Raw genomic sequence first — 14,409 nt, forward strand, 5'->3', positions numbered from 1 at the left:
CATGAATTTGATTTGAGGATTTTATTTTTGCCTTTTTTTCTCCCTACTTTCACAACACGAAAAAACAAACAAACTAATATGCAATGGTATTAGTACATACCTATTGGCAAGAACTGGTGAAAGTGTTTGACCCTTCATAAAATCAGGAGATATAACTCTACCGATTCCTGCACGTTCTCCAGTATCTCATTAAAGGACTTTAAACAGTTTGGTTAGATGGAAAATGTCAGTGGCTTTTGGCCCGTAGCTTTTTCAAACCTCGGCACACAAGACAAGCAGCCCATGTACCAGCCCATGTACCAAGTAGCATTTAGCACAGCTAAATGCTACTTGGTAACTCCAAAAACTCAAGAAATTACATATCGCTCTTACTCGAAGACTGATAACAACTTACTTTTGTGAATTTGAAAATATATCTGCCTCTTCTGTCTGTTTGGTGTGATACCCTGCTCCTGGGTTGTTGGTTATATGTGTTATTTCTTTTTATGTTTGTGATTCAGACCAGTAATGCGGTGTAAAATACACTGCTCTATATATTGTATGTGCACTCTAGCTCTCACTTGTTTGTCTTTGTTCAAAAACTAAAAAGTAAAAAGTAAAAAAAGAAAGCAATTACATATCAACACTCTGTTTCCTGGTCTTGCCTCCAGCAATCCAAACAGACTCTGGAACCGGGCTTTGCTCTTGTGTTTTGAACTTCTGTAAAGCACTTAGGCCACTCTAGTCTCTCAGTCTGCGCCACGGCCCTCCTTTAAATAGTCGAGAGCGGCACAGGCTCTTGCATGAGAACCCGCTGAAAGCCTTCCATTGAAACGTAGATCAGCGGAAGGCGAGACAATGACCCCCTCGATGTCCACGATTAGTCTCTGAGAGGTGCAGCCTTTCATCTGCAGATATTCCACTGTTTGATTAGGAGAGGAAGAAAAATCGTACTTGAGCGGGAGGGGGGGCTTAAGGTACAAACGCACACAGGAACTACACACTTCATGTGGGAAAAGAAAGACTACAGCTTTTATCAAATGAGCCCGTGAGAGCGTAGCACGGCGGCTGGCTCCATGCTGAAAGCATCCGGCCCCGCTTTTGTAATCCAACAACAACATCTCTGGAGAGACAGTCTTATGAAGAGCTCACTGCTTCGAGCACATGGTCCTAGAAGAGTGTTGCTCTGGAGTGGATGGACTGGGCCATTCACCTCATCCTGCCCAAAAGTATTCAGCGACCAAAAAGCCACTCAACACAGCTCAAGAGCTTTATTTACGTCATTTTTTTCCCTCCCTCTCCTGAAGTGGCTGTGAATAAAACTTCTGTCTCATTGTGTTACTCTGAGACGGCCGTGTGATGTCATAGTGCGACCGTGAAAACCCAACACGAGATTGGAGCCGACAGCGACCACACTTGGGGCACGCTGTGACTTTGAAAGCTGCACCAAGTTCATCCCTCAAATATTAATGCGAGCTCAGTCATTTTCTGAGTTACAGTTAAGCCCGGAGGTCCACCGCAGCCTCTCTAACAGCACGCAGAGTGTCTTCCGCTTATGTCTGCAGTTCTCCCGAGATGGATGTCAGCCCTGGATGCATTTACAGCCATTTGCTGATGCACCTCCATTTACTGTCAAGGAGAGCCTGTGAATAATATTGCATGTACTGTAAATGCAGACTGGAGGATGGGAGAATCCCTGCGTCGGTAACAACATGCACTCAAACGGGGGCTTTGAGGACATTTCTTCTGGTTTCCAGACAGGAGTCACAAGGAGAAGACCCCTATCAGCCTGGCCTGCAAACAGCGGATCTAAAAACCGTACAGACGCTGTTGGAATAGCGTGTTTTGGTGAGGTAAAAATATGGCAGCATGATACATCATTTCAAAATGTGTCCCACCTTTAATGGGGAAGATATATTCTATACAATTCAACAGCAAAACAAAGAAATCCAGTCAGGGACATTATGAAAAAGATACAATAACTTGGTTTCATGCCGTATTGAGGGACTATGCATACATTTATATATTAAATATTATAGTTTATTTCATATAATAGCTCTGGCTGCAATAACACCTCACGATGAAAGGTATTCTTCAAGCTTCTGGAAACACTAGAACGAGGTGTCTGCATTCGTTATAAAAGCTGCATTTTTTTAATGAATCGCAGAGCTTACTTCTATCACTTTGTCATGCTTTTATGTCTCATTTCTCTGCAGCTTTTTGTTTTTTCGCTGTGATGTTGTTTCTTCTATAGGAAAGGGACCAGTGCATCTGATGCAAAAGGTAAACAACAAGTGTGCGCGCACGCTTAATCGATTAAGCACCTCTTGATTTAATTTCAGCATTTAGTTGTCTTGAGTCTACACATCCCATCCATTATAGCAAATCTGATGAACTGGGAATGAAAATCAGCTGTCCTGGTAGGCTTTTTCAGCCACGCGTCTATTAGGTTGAGTTGCAGTTTAGACAGAGGTAGCAAAATATCAAAGCATCTAATTTGTACAAAAAGGTATCATATGGGAAAAAGCGACGAAGAAAAAATCCGCAGCATCTTATTTATGCCTATAACCATCTCACAGCAAAGACGGTTAATTTACTAAATATACGATTAATTGTGACATTACAAAAACTGTTAAAAATGGAGACTACCAGCAATACTAAGGAAAGTCCTGATTGTGCTCAACTAGTGGCAACAATCTCCTAAATTCCTTGTAAATCTGGACTAAGGAGGAGGGGTTGCAAGACAGAAAGCATTTTCTTTTTATTCAAAACATCCAAGCCTGACTTAAGACTCCACAAATCTTATGGAGGAATGTGTTATGGTCAGATAGAACAATGGTTGGATTTCAAACAGGACAATTATATCACCTGTAGAACACAGTGAAACATGGTCGGGGCTGCACCATGCTCTGATGGTACCTTACTTGAAAAGTAAAATAAAAACGAAAATTTTCATAGTTTTAACCCAAAGCACTCAGGTGTCCCCTAGGAACCTAAAGATGAGGGACTTGCATGCAAATAATCTGAATCAAAACTAAGGTTTTGGAAGCCAGATCAGAACCAAAAATCAGAGGAGGAATCCAACAAGAGATTTACTCCCAGTTAGATTTGAAGAACTTCTGTAAGCTAGAGTGAGCAAATATTATCAAGACGTGTGATGTTGATCCTCTCCTGCCAAAACAAAATTGAACACTGACGTCGAATTGGATGATGCTTCAACTAAACTACTTCAAAATATTTATTTTAATGGTGCACACATACCTGCAATCAGTGTATTGTGCATTTTGTTTTATTTCTGTGCCCTTAAAGCTTTACATGTTTATTTCTTGTCAAATTGTACCCGCGTCTCAATAAGTCTCCAAGCCGCCATTTCAACAGCAGCGTATACTTCATACCCAGTGTTTTGGAAGAGTTTCAGAATTTGTTGTCTTTCAGATCGAGTTAACAGAATCTATTCTCAGTATCTCAGAGAAACACACTTTAAATGACCTCTGTTAGTTCGTGAATCACAGAATGGCTCAGCAGCAAAATGCATTAAAGATTTGTTGTCATTGCATCACCCTTCCAGACCATTCAGGTCTTCTTGTTCAAATCTACTCTGCACACCAAAAATCACAACCGAACACGAAGCAGCAGCATTTAGTTTTTATGCTCCACTCATCTGGAAGAAACTTCCAGAAAACAGCAGAAACAAACAGAGTTCCTTTAAATCAAAGGTTAAAACCCCATTTGTTCAGAGTTGCCTTTGACTGCTCTATATAAACTATTAACTGAAACATCATTCATTCCAGACTTTAGTCTCCGACTTTTCTATGCCACTGCCACGGAGGCTACTTACGACTTCATTGTGGAAAGCACTTTGAATATTCTTGTTGCTGAAATGGGCTATACAAATAAACTTGTCTTGCCTTGAATTTGTCACAAAGATTGATGGGGATACATAGTCTTGCTTTATTCCCTTGGAACAAAAGCTGCACAACAGCTCATCTAAAAAAAAAATAATAATAATAATAATAATAAAAAAAAAAAAAAAAACGTACTACCATAATAGCATAGAAAAGTCAAATTGCCATTCGTAGATATCTGTAGTCTCGCCACTGCGACCTATGCCAGACAACCAGTTGAAACAGCAGATTGGTTTTCAAAGCCAAAAAACGATAATTGAATTACAATTAGGCAAGATGAACATGTCAAAATGAAATAAACAAGAAGTCATTTTACCATTTTCAATGAGCTGGTATGCAGATTTCGTCATAAAAACTAATTGGATTAGCTCCTTTTTTTTAAAAATATTTTCCAACGCCATCATTAATTCTTGTGGCAATTTCATGGTCCGGTTTGACTCTCTGGAGGAGTTCAAATATGCAGCTATTCCCTAAACTCCTTTACAAGCAGCGAGACAACAGCACAGTAGAAATCAAGTCAAGGTTGTATTTTATATAAAAACAGTTTATTGACTTATCAACAACTGCCTACTGTACAATCCTCACGGGCGATGAGAGTACGCGACACAGTTTATGCAGAGACCGTTTCCTGTACGAGCTTTTCCAGGCAGAATAATGTGAATACTGAAGAAAGCAAACGGTGTACCCGAGATGTCAGACGTGGACGCGGCGTCGCTCGCCGTCTATATGTGTAACCAAGCAAGTCTTGCAAATCAGTCACAGGCCGTCAAAACAAAGAGAGGCAATAATTAACTTGCGCAGACTGATGACTTTGCAGAGCGGAGCGATGAATTTTCATACAATGGTCGAAGTCAACAGACTGAGCTCGAGTCACGGCTGCCGTTTAGGAAATCCATCAGTCTTCCAGCTGTTAGTTATCCATTTCGCTATAACAGAAAGCCGCCAGTGTTCAGTGACAGATCTTCATTTCAGAGTTGAGTTTCTGCTGACCAAAGCCAGTGGGGCCAGTGAAACTGAAAACAATGAATTTCTCCTTCCTCCAGTCAGGTTGGGGGTGGGGGAGGGAGGGGAGGGGGGGTGGTTCCGGAGCTCTGTGTGGCTAAACTCCTTGGAACAGGCATCTGTTTTGTACCGAGTAGCAAACAAAATAAAAATAAAAAAAGAAGCTGTTGTCAGGAAGAAAAAAAAAAAAAAAACCTCCAAATTAGATTTCCGAAAAAGGTTGCTCTTGACAAAGAACATGGGGGGAAAAAAATGCCACGGAGGGGAGGGGGGGGGAAGGAAACAGAATATCCTCTTACAAAGTCCTAATCTAATTTCCATCCCCAAAGGAGACAGAAAAATCACAGAGAACAAGAGAGAACCATCACAAGCGAAATTGGACACCAAAATATAAATCTATAAAAGGCCATTTATTACTCCATTATGTACACTTTTCACAGGACCTCCGAGGAAAAAGCTCCAAAGTGAAGCGCCGCTTCTAGTTGTGTCATGGAACCTTATCTCCACAGTCAAAAAAAAAGGATAAAAAAAAAAGAAAGAAGAGAAATCCAACAAACAGTGTGGGGGTGAGGGGGGGGGGGCAAGCAAGGCGTTTTTCTGTTTTAATTTCCGTTTTCTTAGTGCCTTCGCAAAAAACCGCTCTTGCTGTACAAGTGTTATAATAATCAGACATAAAAAAAAAATCCAGGTCCAATAGAGAGCGCCTCCGTCCATTTCAGTCTGGCACTGCCAAACTCCCGGGCCTGCAAAGCAGAATCCATGTCGTCCTGTCTGAGGGAAGATAGGCGGAGGAGGAAGACCACGCTGCTCCCGAACGCGCTCCCATCCAAAGCCGTCCCAGGCGCTTCTAATAGATCACTTCATAAACGGTGGCCTTCTTGTCCCCAGAGCCCGTCACGATATACTTGTCATCCGTTGAGATGTCGCAGCTCAGGACCGAAGAGGATTCCTTGGACTGTTAAAGAGAAAAGAAGATTTAAAAAAAAAAAACAACATTATTCTTGAAAGCAGCTAATACACTTTGGTCCATTTAAAGTTAAGTGGGGAGGATTAGCTGACTACAGGGGTAGATTAGATTGCAGCGACATCAAGTTTTGGCCCTCAAAAAGACTCCTTTGTCAGGTCAATAATTCAGTTTCAGTTTTCACTGATAGGGTGGCCCTGTGAGACAGCGGTCGGCGCGTCCTTCCGCTCAGAGACGGCTGCTCGTTCTTTTGGCCGCGGCTGCAGACACAGTGTATTGATCCGCATACCTGGAATATGCTGGCGCCATAAGGAGTCCTCCAAGCGTTCAACAGATTGTCCTTCCCAGTGCTTACAAACCATTTACCTGCAGAGAAAAAGGCAGTGGCATCAGGCCTCCTTGCACTAATGAGAGGCAGGGAAAATACCTTCATAGCAAAACTCATTACGTCTGTAACCTTGTGGACAAAATGACTCAGAAAAGCTTTCAGCTCTTAGAGGAGATGCAGCGCTTTGCATCTTGTTGACATGTGACAGACCAACAGAGAGTAGTGCACGATTGCAAAGTAGAAGGAGGATAAGGATAAACAGGTTTATACATTTTTTTGTAAGAATAAAAATCTGAAAAGTGTGGCTTGCATTTGCATTTTATTCCCTCTAAAATGTTGTTTAGCCTACTTTACTTTTACAGCTGTAAATCTCCACCAGCTTTGCACATCTAGTGACTGAAATTCTTGCCCATGATTATTCTGCAAAACACCCCAAGCTCAGACAGATTGGATGAAGAGCGCCTGAGAGCAGAAGTATTCAAGTCTCGGCTGGATTTAAGTCAGGGCTTTTACAAGGCCATTCTAACGGATAAATATGCTTTGATCTAAACTAGTGGCATCCGAGCTTTGTCGTGTTGACAAAGCTCGGATTTTTCTGTTTTTTTACCTGGTAAACCAAAATAACGAAAAACAAAAAATGTTTTGTACACAAGAAATCTGTGAATTTTCAATTTCCTGTATTTTTTGGGTTGACCATTTTCCAATATGTTGGTCTAGAGGTTTTTTATAGCCTTAATGAAAACAAAAAAAACTGGGTTAATAAAATAAATTGTGTTGTACTCAAACTTTTCCAGTTTTAAAAGATTTGAATTTGTCAATGCAAATCTTGCACAAAGTGATACTGCCACAATATATAACGATAAAAGTGATGATAAAAGACTATTATCAGCTTCTTGTAGTCTTTTTTAGTAACTTTGTGGCTGTGACTTCATGTCAATTATAGCCCCATAATTACAAATACTATCCTTAAAAAAGACATTTAATAATGCATACATTAATATTAAATACAAAAATTTAAATATGCCTCATCGGGACACGAGTTACACACAGAAATGTGATATTTATCACTAAGCTGCACACAGTAACAGCATTAAATTAGATTTTTGAATTTATTGATGCTCTGAAGAAACCAACAGTGGAGAAAATAGCTAAAATAATCCTGACAATACTAGTAGTTTTGGGGGTTTCAGATATCAATAATTGGAAGTTCTCATTGTCGAGACAAACCCAAATTTTCATGATAACAATAAAATCATACGATAAAGGCCCAGCCCTAACCTCCACCCCAGTCTTACGTCTCACACAGCATCTAACAGGTTAGATTCCAGAACTGCCCTTTATTCATACTGTGACGCGTTTCCTTCACTGCCAAAAGAAACGCTCCCCCCGTGTGTTCTTGTTGACGTATAGTTAGAGTGAGCTAAATACGAACGCAGGCCAAACTTTTAAGATTTCCATTTGTGAAATAAACAAATAAGCCCCTCCTTCTAAGTCGACTTCACACCAATCACAAATGGGGTGAAACCACAATAAAATACATTGCAGCGGTTAAAAAAAAAAACCCTCACAGGTTGCACATACCACAGTAGGCGAACTTGAGGGAGAGGACGCAGCTTTCATGCAGGTGCAGCTGATATTTGTCGGGCTTTGAATGGTGGAGCACCTCCACGTTGCTGCTCTCCATTCCGACAGCGAGCCACTCACCCGTCGGACAGTAGCCCAAGGAGAAGATCTGGGGGTGGGAGCGTGATCACAAACAGTTCAGAGGCTAAAAACAGTTTTTTTTTTCTCTAGGCTACTCGTTTGGTTCTGCTTTTAACGGCTGTACCTGTGAGGTGAAGTCGTGCTGCTGCAGCTGCCGACCCTCCCTAAGGTCCCAGGAGCGAACGGTGTTGTCGAGGCCGCCCGTCCACAGTTTAGTGCCGTCATGGGAAATGTCAATACAGCTAGCACCATCTGTATGACCCTGGAACTGCCTGCAATCAGAGTAAGAAAGCGCACAAACTCGTATTGACATCCTCTTTAAAAGCGCCTCACACAAGAGCAGTTCTGTTCGCGGGGGCCAAAGACCCCCCGCACACTGGGAACATAAATCTTTTCCCCCGACCTAACAAGAGTCTGGTTGTGCAGGTCCCAAACGGCGATGTTTCCGTCACTGCAGCAGGAGAAGCAGACTTTGGCGTCGGGGCTGATGGCCAGGGCGTAGCACGCCGGGGCTGACGAGGTGAGCTCGGCCTTGATGCGGGGCGTCTGAGAGGCCAGGTCCCAGATGGTCAGAGTGCTCGCCTCGCCTCCGACAATCAATGTGCGGCCATCAGGCAGGAGCTTACAGGATCGGATGTAGTTATCCCTGTTCTGGTGCGCGGAGGACAAAAGCCAATCAATACAATGCTCTGGCCGGTGAGAGGAGAGCAGAAAATCAGAGACAAATCTGGAGGAAGCAGGAGGGAAATCCTCAGAACAAAATCAGCCTAAAGTGTGTCTCTCTAAGCTGATCTGGACCAAGCCGGTCATGTTGGTGCATTCATTTTCTCACTTTCAGGATTCCTACATGATCTCGCCATTTCAGCATGCCCAGACCTTTCCACACAGAAATCTGCAGAATATTTAGCTTTTTTTTCCTTTCTTTTTTTTCTTAGCCAAGCATTTTGCTGTTTATTTACAATAGACATCTGGATATTCAAATTATCTGTAGCCGACCGTGTTCAAAGATGAAAAACAAGGAAGAACACATCTTTAAAACCAAGGAAATAAAATTCAATGAGAAGATTTTTTTTTTTCAATGCATTGTCATAATATGCTAGTTTCCTTCAGAGAAACATGGTTTCTATTGCCATTAAGAAAAAAAATGTTCTTGAACAGGCAGTCAGTGGTCCGAATCAGCACCCCGAATTGTGGAACCTGGAGTAATTGCTACATTTTATGCATTAAATAAAGTTTTTTCATTGATAATGTAAGTGTGGAACACCTTTTGAGTATTTCTTACTCCTTTTTTCCCCAATGATTTCCCAATTCTGGCATCAATAAAGTACATCTTAATTCTTCTTTTTCTCACATCCCTTGCATGGAAGATACTGGAAATGGCTGTGATAAACTATCGTTATAGCTAACGAACACGGAAAGCAGTTTAGAAACACAATCATGTTTCCAAATTTGAACAGACCTGGAAAATATATATATAAAAAAAACAATGCTCTGGCTTTTCAGGCTGCTGTAGGAACCCAGTACTTTCTTCCTTGGTTGCTGTCAGAATCACTTTGATCAGTTTGGTTCAAACCTTCTAAACTAAAGGCTTTCATTTCTGTGCCCGTACGTTTGCTGTCAAACTCGTAAGCGGGACGATGTTCCCCTTACCAGTTGGGATGTAATCCTCCCTGCAGGATTATCCCATTGTTGGTGGAAAGCTGCCATTTATAAACCCTACAAACAACAACCTAACTGCAAAACGTCCCTGACGAGTGAAAGGCGAATCTGCAGAGGGTTCTTACCAGACAGTCCAGTTGGGACACGGGGCTTTTGCTGCCGGGCTGGCTGATGTCCCAGATTTTGACGCAGCCCTTGCCGCCGGTGTAGACGTGACGTGTGGGGTTGCTGATGGTGACGGCACACACCACTTCGCCGTGGCTGAGCGTGTTGATCTGACGTGCATGACGGGGGATGCCGGGCCCAATGAGGGCGTCCGGCGGGAAGGGCACAGGCTGCATCTGGCCGTCTGCGCTGACGTGGAAAGAGTACGCACTACAGAAAGAAAGATGGCCTCATCTAAGCTTACAGTTGCTTGCAGTTATGTGTGAAGACCCCATCGAATTTGGCCGGACACTTACGGTTTGCCTCCAGAAATAGACGTGAGGCTGGCTGGAAGGCCGGGCGCTCTCATATGGGTGTGAGGATCAAACCCCTAAAGGATGAGAGGATATAGATGTTTGAAGTACAGAGCTGTGATCAAAGAAAGGAAAAAAAAAAACTAAGGCTCCAGCTAGAGCTGCATCCATCAGAATTTCTACTAAATTTCCAATCTGGGGTTGATGGAAGGCTTTGATTTGACAATACCGATTTCTCTTTAGCGACTATAATATAAGAACATACAAGAACATCACTAAAAATACATTTTCTTCCAGCCTTCCTTCATTATTTATGTTAGGAGCAGAAAAGAACAGTCGACAACAGTCAACATGTTTTGACATTTTAATCTGTTTTGAGCATCTTATATTAGCGATTTGCACCGTTAGCAACTTTCGTGTACTCCGTTGAGGCCTCCAGTTATCTGCTGAAAGTCTTGCTCTCTCTCACTGACTGGCTTACGACTGCAAACATATCTCTATAGGTTCATAGAACACCGTTTTGAATTAAAAACTTTTTTCTTTTTTTTTTTTTTACTTTCCCTGACTTTTTTTCCCCCAAACACCTCACTGATTCTGAACATAGCTAAATCCTGATCTTCGTTCCTCAGTAACCACATCCACAATGAGGAGAGTTGTTGCTGTGACCCCAACCTGGTAGAACCGATATTTAGTTTATTCATGGATTTCAAGCCGTATGGTGACTAGTTAGAACCAATGAAGGTGGAAATCACCCAATTCCAGTCACTAGGTAATTACTCAATTCCTCACCAGCTCTTGCTTTTGGCAGTTCTTGTAGATTTAGTCAAAGGCTAGATACCCACCGCAGGGCTTAACGCTCAATTCTGACTTTTTGCTGATATCTGAATGTAATCTTTTCTAGCTATGGGCAATTGTCATTTGATCTCACTTGATTTCATTTGTTTATCTCAGTGAGCTATCTATATTTTCGTCGTGTCCTAATGTATGATGACGACAACGCTATTCTATTCTAATGTTAACTTCTTTGCGTGGTTATTCACATTCTAATTTCAATGCAACCACCACCGTACTCCACTGTTAACAGCCTATAGTACTGAAAAGAAGAAGACACATCACACAGCACGTTTGTTTCTAAAAGGATATGCGGATGCTAAACAAGTCTCTGAAGCTTTCATACCCTCAAAACCAACAAAAATGTTGACTAGTTACATGACGGCCTTGCTTGTTTCATCCATTTTTGATATCTGATTTTGCCATTTTTATCTCCACGACACAATGGTCGGACGAAATGCAACATGGCCGCTCAAACATCAGATGAATATCTAACTTAGGACCAAGAAAGAGGGTTTGGTCAGATATTTGAAGAAAAACAACAATGGATATAGGTCACTGCGATAGACTGGCGACCAAACGCCCCTCGCGACCCCACAAGGGATAGACGTGTCAGAAAACGGATGGATTTATGGACATAGGTCACATACGGGCAGAAAAGTCTGATTTGGCAGTGTGAACGTAGCATAATAAATGGCATAAAGTCGTTACCATGGGGGAGCGTCCGTATGCTGCAGCTGCTGCAGCGCTCATCTGAGGGGAGATGTGCAGGCCAGCATAGACCCCTGGACTCGTCAGGCTGCCGTTCATTTCATGGTGGCCCATCATAGCAAAGGGGGTAGGATAGGAGCCTGCGATGGACAGGGGGGTCCGCAAAGCTGGTGCTGCTACAGGAAATGAATGGAGGGGGGAGAACATCAGAACAGGAGATGGGCATCAGTATGTGAGATAACAGCAGACTGGAAAGGAATTGTAAAAAAAAAAAAAAAAAATTAAGTCAGCTTCCAGTGTGGCCAGAGAATGGTACCAACCAAGAGCCTCCATGCCTGGTGGTTTGCCCAGGATGGGTCTGAGCCCAGGAGTGGAGCTTGTGCCAGGGGTGGGGGCATCGTTACGTGGGGTGGGGGTGTTGGATTTCAGACCAGGCGTGGAGGATTTGTCATTCTGTACGGGGGAACAAGAGAGCAAGCGCATTCATAATCCCAAAAACCAGGCACTGTGCAAACTGACAATTTGAGAGCAAACTGAACCTAATCCAATCTAATTCTGACAACCCACAGCCATAAACTGCTATTTATTCTAAAACCTATTACGGTCACAATGGAGATGGGGCCATTTCTATCCCCTTTAGCTTTAATCTTTCAGCGAGGCAGAGGCAAAAAAATCCCAGAATAGTTAAATACATTGAGCTATTAACAGAAGAGACCTGACTGATCCTGATGCGGGACAATATTATCCCTGACATTTTAGTCATGCACTTAAAGCACAGACAGCCATTCCTAATCCACAGCAGAAAATGTTCCAGATCTATTTGCACACATCCCTTCTCTTTCTCTCCGCCATTCCTGTTTTTTTTTTTTTTTTTTCAAAAACCCTTGCTGTCCTAGTTTGTCCGCGGCGCTCTTGATGTCTTACATGACTGAGCTCCTTGGCCTTGGAGGAAGGGGTGCTTCCGGAGGAGGCCACCGATGCCGGGCTGTTGGGCGTCTCTTTCTTTGGTGGCCGTGGTTTATCGATGCCGTTTTCAGGCGGGGAGTGGGCTGGGCTTGCCCGTGGGGTGACGGGATCCTGGCAAAAACAGATCGGCACGGTTGTAAAAAACGGCTTCGGTAAACGCAGGCGCCGCCATTTTAAACCACACGCCACTCACCTCGTTGGACACATCTACCACCAAGTCATCGCTCTTCTCTCCATCGCTGTCCTGCAGAGATGATTAGAAAGGAAAATAAAAATCAGCCACCTTAGCAGAGCTGCTCTGGATAAATGTGTGAGACCCCGCGGGGAGCTTCCAAAGCATTGTTTGCTTTCTTTGCTGAGACCGAGGATAACCCTGGAATCAGGGGAAGGGGATACATGTCACTGTGAGACGGCCATGCAAGTAAGAGACCTGTTCATAAATAGTGCCTTGAACACGTTTTCATAAGGTTGAAAAAGTTTGGACTTTTTTGCGTTTTTTGTGAAGTTGCAAACTTTAGAGAGGGTTTTATTGGGATTTTATGAGACAGACCGGCACAAAATAGTGCACAATAATGATGAATTACAAGGAAGAAAAATGATTTTCCAAGTAAAAAGAAAAAGAAAAGGGTTGTGTTTATTCTAGGGCTGGACGATAATTCAATAACGATATATATCAATCGATAGATGTATGGTTCAATATAAAAATCAGGGGTCAATAAAAGTTCAATAAAGGAACAGTGCATTCTAGCCTATCATGTAGGCTAATACTACAGCCATCGCATCCTCCAAACCAATCACAAACCCAGGAAAGCTCCATCAGCCTTCAGAGAGTTCAGAGAGCATGTGTTCTTTTTTTCTTTTTTAACATTTATAATTTTTTGTAAAAAGTTGGTTGAATAAAGGGTTGTTTTTGAATCCATTTATCTAAAAATAGGTCATCAAGCAACAGCATAAAATGGTCAGGGCTGCACTCGAAATGTATATCTTGAATTGTTTTGATAATTATGGATATTGATCAACATGATTTCTATTATGTTGATATGCTTTTTTTCTATATCGTCCAGCCCTAGTTTATTCACCCTTTTATTCTGCTAACCTAAATAAAACTGACTGCTACAAACAGCCTTCAAAAGTTGCCATTGAGTAAATAGGGTTCAACAAACTCCTCCAGAGTCATGGTAACTCTGGAGGATCTGCAGAGATCCACAGCTCAGGTGCAATAATGTGTCGACATGAAAACCATAATACGGCTTTAACAAAATAGTGGTAAGAGGAAATCCACTAATAAGAAGTCATTTATCACAGTGTTCCCCAACCGTGGTCCCATGGTCCTCCAGATTCTCACAGGCAGATGTTGCCCTACACCTCATTTTAATGAACAGCTCATTCATCCCCCTCCACGCCATGCTGAGGCGGTCCAATCATTTTATCCAGGTGTAAAGGAGCAGGGACGCATTTAAAAACACATCGGACTGGGAGTCGTCGGGTATCCCTGCTCCTTAAGACCCAAACACACCACCTCCACCTCCACAGTGAAACAGTGAAGCAAAATCATGCTGTGGGGATTATGGACTTCCTTTAAGCTATTTTGGAAAGAAGAATAGGCAAAACTTTTAATCAGGAGATTTTTTTAACAGGTAGAAACACACCTGTGTTGACCCGGGAGGTCTAAATATACACATGCAGACCACGTTTTTCAGTTACGTACCGCTATATGTTGGTCTATCACATAAAATCCCACTTAGATGCATCAAAACTTTGGGTTGCAATGTTAACGTCAAGAGGTATGAATTCTTTTGCGAGGCGTTTCAACCATGCATCTAAAATTTGCAACATTTTTGCCTTTTTTAGCTTTAATAACCATAACTATATGTTAAACATTCCACGAGAAAACTAACAACC

The 14,409-nt window shown here is 42.4% G+C and overlaps 1 protein-coding gene across 5 annotated transcripts in view; it reads right to left on the reverse strand.

Moving 5' to 3' along the window:
* Positions 1-4,396: 4,396 nt before the first annotated feature.
* tle3a (TLE family member 3, transcriptional corepressor a) overlaps positions 4,397-14,409 on the reverse strand; it is a 28,864-nt gene continuing 18,851 nt past the window's right edge. For 2 of the 5 annotated variants that reach the window (XM_036149119.1, XM_036149110.1), the window contains exons 11-21: positions 12,701-12,751; positions 12,466-12,618; positions 11,862-11,994; positions 11,542-11,714; positions 10,003-10,076; positions 9,667-9,916; positions 8,286-8,533; positions 8,007-8,154; positions 7,760-7,910; positions 6,140-6,216; positions 4,397-5,841 (exon numbers count right to left, since the gene is read on the reverse strand). In XM_036149119.1, the coding sequence (XP_036005012.1) occupies positions 5,734-5,841; positions 6,140-6,216; positions 7,760-7,910; positions 8,007-8,154; positions 8,286-8,533; positions 9,667-9,916; positions 10,003-10,076; positions 11,542-11,714; positions 11,862-11,994; positions 12,466-12,618; positions 12,701-12,751 (1,566 nt within the window). In that variant the 3' untranslated portion in view covers positions 4,397-5,733. Of the gene's footprint in view, positions 5,842-6,139; positions 6,217-7,759; positions 7,911-8,006; positions 8,534-9,666; positions 9,917-10,002; positions 10,077-11,541; positions 11,718-11,861; positions 11,995-12,465; positions 12,619-12,700; positions 12,752-14,409 lie in introns of those variants that run through there. The other 3 variants (XM_012865045.3, XM_012865019.3, XM_036149118.1) reach the window with 2 other exon arrangements.

The sequence above is a fragment of the Fundulus heteroclitus genome, chromosome 2 (genome assembly GCF_011125445.2).
Source record: "Fundulus heteroclitus isolate FHET01 chromosome 2, MU-UCD_Fhet_4.1, whole genome shotgun sequence".
Taxonomy (NCBI): domain Eukaryota; kingdom Metazoa; phylum Chordata; class Actinopteri; order Cyprinodontiformes; family Fundulidae; genus Fundulus; species Fundulus heteroclitus.